General features: G+C 46.4%; 1 protein-coding gene across 1 annotated transcript; it reads right to left on the bottom strand.

The window, feature by feature from the left end:
* Nucleotides 1-79: 79 nt before the first annotated feature.
* On the bottom strand, nt 80-10189 carry EIF3L (eukaryotic translation initiation factor 3 subunit L). The gene is made up of 13 exons (XM_049821530.1): nt 10094-10189; nt 9951-9999; nt 9660-9870; nt 9006-9085; nt 8660-8721; nt 7242-7311; nt 6462-6535; nt 5313-5484; nt 4906-5060; nt 3940-4110; nt 2145-2642; nt 1089-1169; nt 80-331 (listed from the first exon to the last, which is right to left on the bottom strand). The coding sequence occupies exons 1-13, from the start codon at nt 10124-10126 to the stop codon at nt 293-295; spliced, it is 1695 nt and encodes a 564-aa protein (XP_049677487.1). The 5' UTR covers nt 10127-10189; the 3' UTR covers nt 80-292.
* Between the last annotated feature and the right edge of the window lie 289 nt (nt 10190-10478).

The raw sequence follows: 10478 nt of genomic DNA, 5'->3' as shown, positions 1-10478 counted from the left end.
GCAACAGCTGCCCATGTCTCCAGATGCAATTATATTCTTCCACAGAGGAAAAATAAATGAGTACATCAGATACTGAATGTTCACCAGGAAAATTCTACTAATTTATTAGATGTCATGTCCTTTGTAGGATAGTTTGAGCCAAACGAGTCTGCTCATTTAAGTACAAAAACCCTTCAGAGTCACAGGAGATTCCAGAAATGCCAGAACCCTGAGCTCCCCTCCCTCACCACAAAGAGAATAATCTCTCCCACCCACTTCTCTGCTCAGGCCGATCACAGCATCCACAGAAGTTTTAGGGTCTCTGGCCCATCTTCTTCAGGGTTCGATTCAGCTGGAATTAGAGAAAGCAAAGGTCAGAAAAATACGTAGTGATTGACATCCACTACTGTTCCTCTCAGCAGGCTTTATCCAATGCCTCTACTCCTTCCTCTCCAACTCACTGACAAAAAGAGCTCTCGCGCAAGTGCATGCAGTGTGTGAAGTAGAAGGGGAACTAGTAAAACTCCCTCCTCCTCTCCAAGACAGCAGAGAAAGGTGTGGGGAGAAGAGAGGGTGCAAACTTCTAGCAGTGGTATCACAACCCTGTACTGCTCAAATCCCCACCTCTCAGGATTTTGCTGCCTAAGTTTTCAGTGTGCAGCAGCCTCTGTCAGGAGAGTAGAGCACTGACAGAATGTCACCTCCTGGCTGAGCACAACACTGAACTCACCTGTGCTCCAGAAACGTTCAAGGCCACTTTTTAGAGCCGTAGTTATGAGGGTAGAGATATGATTTTGGTTGTGTTACTGACAGGAACACCACAATTGTCTAGGGACAATGGAGTCAGTCCCTTTGGACAGTAAAATCCTCCGCCTTTTCCACTGTGGCTCAGATAAGCACTTCTCACACAAAAACATACCACTCTTCAAAGGCCAGCAGCTGCTGCTTAAACCACCTGCTTTTGCCCAGTGCCTTGCAGAGCCAGAGCTTGCCCCAGCAAGGCACCGCACAGCTGTCTCACACAAGCCTGGCTCTGCCAGGGCCTGCACAGCCCAATGCTTGCCCCACTTTTCCTAAAGAGCTACATAGCCCTCCTGCCCAGGCCTCACCTCCTCAAACTTGTGGATCTGGCGGATGAAGAAGTCCCCATAGCGTCGAGCAACCTTTGTGTCTGCGATATGGATCATGTCCTGGGGAGGGAAGAACATGAGGTCAGGAAAAGGACTGCGCTAGCAGGAAGACAGCAAGCACTGCCAAATGTGAGGAGCAACCAGAGGGGCTTCACTCCAGCTGTGGTTCAGCATCACACATATCTGACCTGTGTTGGTCCCAGAGCAAACATTCAGTTCTCTGTGGGCTATACCTTTGCCTGGGATGGGTCCCAAATTCACATTGTATTCACTTTTCACATTCTTGCACACTCTGCCTATTTTTGTCTCTCTTTGCAGCAGTTTGACAGTCCCAACCCTGATTCATGCTCTACTTCCCTCTACCAGCAGCTAAGAGTCATGTTATCTAGCATGAGACCTTGCAGCAAGAGGTCTGCTCTACAGACCAAGAACAAGGGGCAACCTGTTCTCCTTCGTAGCAAGAAACCTAATTGTTACTGCTATCTTCTTTGAAAATGAAGTCCTAAAAGACTCTTTGCTATGTTTCTTGCTGCCTGGAGCTCCAAGGGCAGATTGGTGACAGGATCATACCTTGTGTTTAGATTCCTCCTAGAGCAGACAGAGCTAAATGCTGCTCTGGTGAAAAATGGACCTGTAACACGACCAAGCAAGACCCCTGCTTTGTCAAGCAAACCAGAGATGTGGGCGAAACCTACAAAGCTGACAATGCCACCTGACAGACTGACAGCACTGTCATCCAGCTGTCACCTCCTGAGAACACTGACAGACAAACAGTTCCCTCTGTCCAGAGGAAGACATTTAGGACCTTTGCTTTCTGGGTACAATGACTGCCAAAGCTGCCTGTGACATCCCATCACTGTTCATCCACTGACATGCCTATTAAGCAGGGCTACAACTTCACTGTGGGCAGCCAAGCCCTTCACATGGCAAAGAAGGAAGGGATGTTTCCCACAGGCTGCAGCAAAACTAGGTGCTGCCACTTCCAGAATTTCCTGGGTGAAGAAATTTCCTAGCCAGCAAGGGGCAGATACCAACCTTGTCAATATAGAAGTCGACCTCAGAGGCGGACTGGAACTCCCCGTCCAGGGCAGATATGCCACTGGTCCATACCAGGTTCTTCATCTTGTGCTTGAAGACAAGCAGCTGGATACGAAACTCCTGCTCTGTGAGGTCTAAGAAGCCAGCCAACTTCGCCACAGGCATGGTGGTGTAGAGTTTGAGGAAGCTACGGATGGTGGAGAGCTGGGCCTGCTGCTGAACCTCATCAGCAAAGACCTTGAGCTGCTGCAGGAAGGGCTCCTTGTGGTAGTTGGGGTGCACGTTGTCGTAATTGGGCACCACGGGGGAAAGAAACTTGGGGCAAGCATAACTGAAGAGCTCCTCATAGACTTGTGCATCACCCTTCTGCATGCGCAGCATCTTATCCCCATATTTCTCTCGCAGCTGCAGGTGGATGCTCTCATCTATGCGCATGGGGTACATGGTGAGGGCGATGGCCAGGAGTGCATGCATCTGCTCATTCTGCTTGTTAATCTGAGAGAGAGAGGAGAACTTGTTAGCTCGTCAATGGCTCAGGCTTTATGGTGCTGGAGGAAGCTGGGAGCTGCATTTTTGAGACAGACCCTTTACCCAGTGCACTGATGGTCCTAATGCTCAAGGGAGACAGCACAAAGAAGCAGTGCCTCTGGGCAAAGCAGATAGATTAATGCTGTATCGAGGCTCTCATCAATGAAAAAGTGGGCTGGACAACAGGAAAATACAGAGTGAATGTATCCAGATCCATAGAGAACCTGGATGGCCAGAAGCAGATTTGACTGCTTTGGTGCAAAAAAGTGTAGAGGAGAAGGGAAGGCAGATAGTTTAACAATGATCTCCTGGCAAGGGACAGTTATCAGGGAGGCCAGTGAAGAAAAGACTGAGAAGGAAGATTTATCTGAGTGTGGGATGAAACAGACAGCTGTGTGGCTAAAACAGACATACCAAATTTTGGAAGTGTCATGAAATTAAGAACAGCAGGATTTGGCTACACAAAGAATGAGAAATGAATCATAAGGATGAAAAGGATACAGCAGCAGCAGGGGGTAAAACAGGCACCGGAGACAGCTTAGGTGGAAAGAAAGCTTTGTTTCAGCCATGCTGAATTAAAATAGTCTGTGAATGATTATCTGATAATGGAAATATATCCGACAATGGCAGTAACCTGAAACGCAGGAATGGACTAGGAACAGGACTGAGTTTGAAGAAGCTTTGACAAGCATATCATTAGCAGCCAACATTCATTATGGGTGATGTTCATTGTGGGTGCTGGTCTCTTCTGTCAGGTGGCTGGAGATAGGACAAGAGGAAATGGCCTCAAGTTGAGGCAAGGGAGATTTAGGTTAGATATTAGGAAAAAAATTTTTACTGAGAGGGTTGTCAGGCATTGGAATAGGCTGCCCAGGGAAGTGGTTGGGTCACCATCCCTGGAGGTATTCAAAAAGCGAGTAGACAGGGTACTTCAGGACATGGTTTAGTGGGCATGGTTGATGGTTGGACCCAATGATCTTGAAGGTCTTTTCCAACCTAAGTGATTCTATGATTAACAACACTGCCTAGAGGGAGAGTGCAGATGAAGCCTGGAAAACTGCATGGTGAACAACCAAAGGAACTAGTAACACAGCTAAGAGAAAATATTGCCACAAAGGAGTTCAAAGGATCCCCAGTCACCACTAGTATAGTCCAGGAAAATAAGGCTGGACTATTAGATGTAGTTATCAGGTAACAGAGGATGAGCAGGGAAGAAGACAGCAGCTTTTTCTTTTGGTAAGTCTAGACCTGTGCTATCTCTTACCATCTCATACTTGTACGTCGTCCTCTGAAACATGCTCTTGGTCCTCTGGATGTAGAGGAGGATGTTGGCAAAGACACGGATGGCATCCTGGTAACGCCTCATCATAAGGTACGCGAAGCCCACGTAGTAATAGGTGGTCACCTGGCACTCAGGCACCCGGGAGTACATGCTCTGAGAATGAAGGATCAACACATTGCGTTAGAGGGGAGACAACCACCTTAGATCCAAACAGCTCATTACCCAGAATCCAGCCACCTCTGCTTTCACTCCCATCCCAAATATAGAAAGGAGAGGGTTAATTCAGGATACCTCACCTCCCACCGATCCCTGAAGCAGCTTCCTCAGGGTTTATTAGATCATCCCATTTCCTACTTTTCCCAGTTTCAGCTTCCTGCAAGCAGATGACTTTTGCACTGTGCGCAATATTGCCTTGCTCAGTTCCCTTTCCCCCTATTTCACTGCATGTCCTGTGCCAGACGGCACATACATAGACCTGTGCCAAGCCTTGGGCCAAGCCTATGTTGCAGCTGGACTTTTGTTACCCACTCTTCCCACAAGTAGCACTTAGTTCTAGGGCAAAAACATCCAAGGTTGATGTGGGCACAGTGAGAATGAGAGTCAAAAATAAAAGAACAAGCCATTGACCAAGGTGGGAACAATGTGTTAGCTAACTACCACTGCGCTCCCGTTTACAGTTCAACTAATATTCTCTATAACAACACTGCCTTGCACAACACAGCAAATCTCCTAAGAAAATAGGCATTTGTGCTGCAACAGCATCAGGCATTATCATATGGCTTGATTTAATGCCAAAGCTCCAGCTGTGTTCAACTACAAACTCCTGACAAGTACAACAGCTACAAACAGCTCCTCAGCTGCAAGATTCATTATGGCAATCTTTCACCAGCATGTTTGAACAGATGCATTTGGAAAACCGCATGGAAGGTTTAAAACATGTTTTATTACCTTCTTGTTGAGCTCAATGTTCTCCAGAACCTTGATCGCTTGGTAGTAATCACCCAGCAGAGAGTGCAGACGCAGTAGCCCAACCAAGCTGAAATAGCCCAGCATCTTGTAGAGGGAGTGACGACCATATTCACCAGCCACGCTTTCAGGGTCACCTAGAAAAAAAAGGAACAATGATGCTTTCCTCCAAGGAAGCAAGCTCCCCTTTCAACACCTCAACAAGCAAAGGGAGCAAGACCTCAAGTGTAATCACCACCACTTCTCACATAAGGCCAACAGAACTTGCGCCCAGTCAATCCATCCACCGATTAAGGGTTTAATCCAGGTCCCAAACAAAGCTTACCGAGCTTGGTCAAATCAAGGCAGCAGAGACACCAGTCTTGCTTGGCATCACCCAGCTAGCTCACCTCCACTTGTATAAACCTCCAGCTGTCGGTTAATGTTGGATTTATCCACCAGAGAGTGCAGCACATTAAGGACACTGTGGACATTCCAGATCTTGGGGTTGGAACGAAGGAAATCAATTTCCTCTTCAGACTTCTTGGCTGTCTTGCAGCGGTACTGGCTGAAAGACTGGAACTACAGGAAAAAGCAGAGATTCTATGATGAGAGACTAGTTTGGAGATGTTCAGCTAAGTGCACTAAGCTTACAAGTTGATCACACAAATGCATTAGAATAAGCTACAAGTCACATGAAAAAAGTTTTATCTGAGATCACCTGGCAATCAAAATGGCAAATTACACCAACTTTAAAGCACCTAGGAAAAAAATGATACAGCGCAGGGGAAAAGGCCAGAAGACAGAACAGAAGGAAACAGAGAAGGATCTCTTAGACAATTAGGACAGGCAACTAAACACAAATTTGCCGTCTGAACATGTAGCAAAGAGAATGACCAAGTCATAAGATGTGTCTGCATACACACACATCTTTTTCTATATATGCACATGTCCTTTTTCATCCTAAAGCTTGATGAGACTGCACTTGAGGAATTCTAGGCAGCTCTATAATAAAAAGTTACAGACAAAGGAATCTATAGAGAAAAAACAACAGCATTTGAGATCTGTATTGCTGCACTCAGAACAATAAGTGGAAAAATATTTCCTAACGTCAAGACCTTAGACCATAGGTTATTTCAAATCAGGTCAGCAATCTCTCAGTGTACAAAACTAAAGTAAAACCGTAAACACAATAAAATTAGTTTGAACAAGTATCTTCACAAGGTCTTTGTGTTTATAGCAGACTTCACTCAGGCTGCTTTGAACAAATCAGGCAGAAATGAAGGTGAGTTAAAAACTCACCCTCCGAAGCAGCAACTGAAACAGAAATATCAATAGAAAGCCAGGACTCCCCAAAGAGCTCCGGGTAACTTAAAAAATCTGTACATTTACAACTACTTCATCTACCTGGTGACCCAGGAATAACAGCGCTCACCAAAGTTTTTTGACCTGCAATGGTATCCTAACTATGCAAATCACAGGGAGGGAGGAGATGGAAAATTTATAGTGCTAACAGAGGCAAGGCCACCCCAAAATGGCCCAGTCTCATAGTCATATACCTGGTATATGAATTCATCAATGATATCCCAGAGCCATTGATTGGGCAGTTCCAGAGGTGCAGGGCCATCAGCATCTGCAGAAGAACCCAAGTAATAGATGAGAGGCTTAATACCTTCAGCAAGAACAGTGGCAGAACAGACAAATTAAAGAACACAAGAATTTCCCTGAAATGGGAGATGCAGCAGCAGGAGAATGAAGCTTCCAGTAGGGCGGTGATACGTAGCTTCGGCTACCTCAACTGCCTTCACTTCTAAAGAATATGAGCATGTATGGGGTTAATGTCTAGAGTGCAACTGCTCAGCAGCAACGACTCTCAGAAGCTGTGCACAGATCGTGGGGGTTTATCCTAATTGATCTATTCTCCCTTAGTTGCCTAGCAGGGAGTCACAAACACTAAAATTTGTTCTGAGGGGAGTCAACAACAGTAAGCAGTTGTGAAACACTGCAAATTTCTTCTAGCTTACAGCTTCATTTTGCTTTTTAATAAAGATGGGTGAAGCGGTTCTCAGCAAGACAGAAAGCTAAGTAACTTTTATTCTTTACAGTATTGCAGAAAGCACTGGAAACTATTTGCGCGTTTTGTTGTTTCAAATATATGGATGTAAAGTGCTCTTCATTCAACAAACTCAAAACATATGGAAAGCTTGTAGACTACTTCTCCCTATATCATCTATAAACAAACACGTTCTAGTTCTTTTGACCCTTTCTCCAGCTCTGCCCTCTCCATCCACTCTCCCTCTCCAAAATTCACAAACCAGAAACGAATTGAAGCAACTCACTGAGGATGTAGTTGAAGAGATTGCAGTAGTTGTAATAGGATTCAAATCTCTGCTCCAGCGTGGGCCCCCCCTGCAATGAGAAGTCAGCACAGTCTGCTTAGTTTCAAGCACGGCAGGAGTGAGTTAACAGGCAACAGTGTATGAAGGACAGTCAATAGCCATAGCAGTAGAGGGTCTATTTCAGAAATGTTAGAGCCGATATTCAACCAAGACACCCACCAGCACCACCCAGAAAACTTGAAATTGTATCACTACTGTCCCATAGAATAGGACTGACTTTTCACGTACAGGTAGCTTCTCCCATGACAACCGAGCATTCAAACCTTCTGTGAATAGGATGTATTAACCTTCCTTGTCCTCCCCTCTGCTGTCCAGATTTAAGAGCTCCCTATTACCTTCAACAGTTTTCCTTCCTTCTCCCCTCATGAAAGGCCTTAATAAATCAAAAATTCTGTGTCTGGACAGTATTTCTAAATGCTTTGAAAGACCAGTAAACACAGTAGGGAATCACTCATCCTAGAATCATCTTCCTTGTTTCACTTGGAGACACTCAAGGGCAGTCTGAGAACCACTAACAGCACAGCTTGAGAAACCAGTCTCTCCTGTTAAAGCCTGACTCGGGTTAATACAGCAGCCTTTTTAAAGTGCCCATTTCTCCACCCACTGGTCCACATCAAAACTGCAGTTATTACTTATTTACTCTGTAAGCCATGCTTCTGTTCAGCTTCTTTCCTTAAAGATTTTCTCACTGACTTCAAATTAGCGTAAGGAAAAAAAAAAGTGAGGTTTATTTTGTTTTATAGAGCATTATTCCTTCTGTTTCCTTCTCCTGTATCCTTTATGGTGCCCATGTTTCCCTCTCCACAAGGCACTCTGCCCCTACGTGTTTTTTTAATCATGAATATTGCACCCTCTTCTTGTGACACCCCCTTTCACCCACCTGCTAATCTGAAGAACAAAGAGCCACAAGAAACACACAAAACCAACTGATCTATAGGTCTTACAATTACAGCTCTATCAAAAAGAAAATTCAATTACCTCCCAACACTTCCTTCTTCCTTAACTCACTAACCACTACATTTGATGTCAGTAACAAATGTTTACATAATAGCCTCCTGAAAACTCAGACCAGGTCTTCTGATTCATATAAGGTGCCAGGGACACCTGCACACTCATTACAATCAAGCTTGAGGAGACAGCTAACAAGCCTCAGAAAAACAGTCAAATCTGTCCTGCTTTTCAGCAATCAGTGAATCCTTACTAAAATAACAAATGGCAAGAATTTTAACTTCCCTAAAAGCACCTTGACTTATAGCTCATCCAATCCTGTCTCGCAAAAATTATGGAGCCACTGGCAAGTGTTATGGCACGGAGAAGCCAGCATGCAACCAACAGGAAGACACAGGACAAATACTCACGCTGACTTTGGCGTAGATGTGCCTATAATACAGTTCCTTGTATAGGATAAGGAAAACAGCATCTGGAAAAGATGACAGAACTGGACATTAGCAAGCCACAAGGCCTAGGCAACTGGATCTCTCAGGTACGCCAGTGATGCTCCTCCTGCCACAGTAATAAAGGGAGGCTCAAAAGGATACTTCGTTCAAGTTTGACCTCTTGCCAGGCATCTGCTGAAGGAGTTGCCAGAGCAAATGAAGATGACTGACTCAGGCAGCAGCAACACTGTGCACCTGCTCACTCACATATCAAAAATTATTTATTTCCTTCTCTCTCTGACAAGCGAAAAGAAAGTAAAAGACTTACCATTTCCAACCTGAGAGGCAATGGCCTCAGCCTCTGGCCATGGGGTATTCTTAAAAAATCTTTCCGTCAGCTTTGTCCAGCTGAAAGATAGACACACGTGTGGTATTGGAAACTATATCTCAGTATGACAATGTTAGAGTTAGAGATCACAATACAGAGGCCTTGGACTTGATGAAAGTAGACCACCACCACCACCATCCCCTTTTAGTAAGTCCAGTGTTGAAGCAAAGAATGAGAACTGCAAACTAAACAATTAAAGTCTTTGATTTATCCCTGAAGTATGGAACAGTTGAGTATGTTACTTTCACATCCCCTTTATGGTAAGGTATATGCAGCAATTACACCTCACAGCTTTCTGCAAACTGCCTAACTAGCACTACTGAGGTCACTTTTTGCTGCCTCCACATCTGTTGGGCATAGCACTGGTATTTTCCTTCAGATAGGTCACAACTCACCTATATTTACGTGAGCCTAATGGTCTGGAAATACCTGTTTTTTTCCCCAGTAATCAAATCAAACCTCATGCTGTATTTTAGAGAAAGCCCAAGCCTGGAACAAGACAGGTAGTAGTCTGCCTTTCCTTTTAAGAGCAAGGGTGCACTTTTGCCACAGTTTAAACAGCGATTCCCCCTTGCAGGAAGGATGGCTTTGTACCTGTTTTCATAGATGTCCTGGATCTCGTACACCTTCTGGTCAATAACATCACTGGAAACACGGCTGGCCTGGAGCTCGTACACCTTCTGGTCGATGAGATCCGACACCGTCTTGTGAAAATACTGGATGAAGTTTTTGATCACTTCGGGGATCACCTGGTAGGTCTGCTGCTCGTACTGGCGCTCGTAGGCCAGGTCTTGCTTCGGGTCTCCTGAGGGGAAAGAGGAGCAGTAAGGCGGTTGCCGCCCGGCCCGGCCCGGGCCTACAGACCCGGCCGAAGCCCGCACTCACCCGTGTGCATATCATAGTCGTTGGAGTAGGCGTACGGGTCGTAGGCGGCCTGTGGAAAGAAGGCGGCAGCGAGTCAGCGCGGGCACGACCTCCCCGGGTCCCCGGCCCTCCTCCCCCGCCGCCCCAGGACCCCGGCCCCGCACCTCGTTATCGTAGTCCTCCCCCGGGTAGGCCATGGCGGCGGCGGCGGCGCGGTAAAGAAAGGGGGTGGGACCAGGGGCGGGGCTCCGACCGGTCGAGCGGAAAGGCTTGAGGCGGTCAAGCTGCGCTGCGCCCTTCCGCTGGTTAAAACAACTGCCTGTCTTTCGGCTGCTGAGCTGCCATAGGCCTGGGGCGGCCTATGGCCCCGCCTCTCTTTCTGATTGGAGAGCGGTGCCTGCCTGTCAGACTCCCTGGGCACCGCCTCCTCCTCCCTCTTCGCCTCTCTCCTCGCCTTCCTTCTACCCCCTCCCTCTGCCTCCCCATTGGCTGCACCCACACGGGGTGCGGCGCCTTCGATTGGTCGAGCGGACAGAGCCCGCCCCGTTG

The sequence above is a fragment of the Accipiter gentilis genome, chromosome 18, assembly GCF_929443795.1.
Source record: "Accipiter gentilis chromosome 18, bAccGen1.1, whole genome shotgun sequence".
NCBI lineage: Eukaryota > Metazoa > Chordata > Aves > Accipitriformes > Accipitridae > Astur > Astur gentilis.
This window is presented reverse-complemented; position numbering and strand designations above follow the sequence as displayed.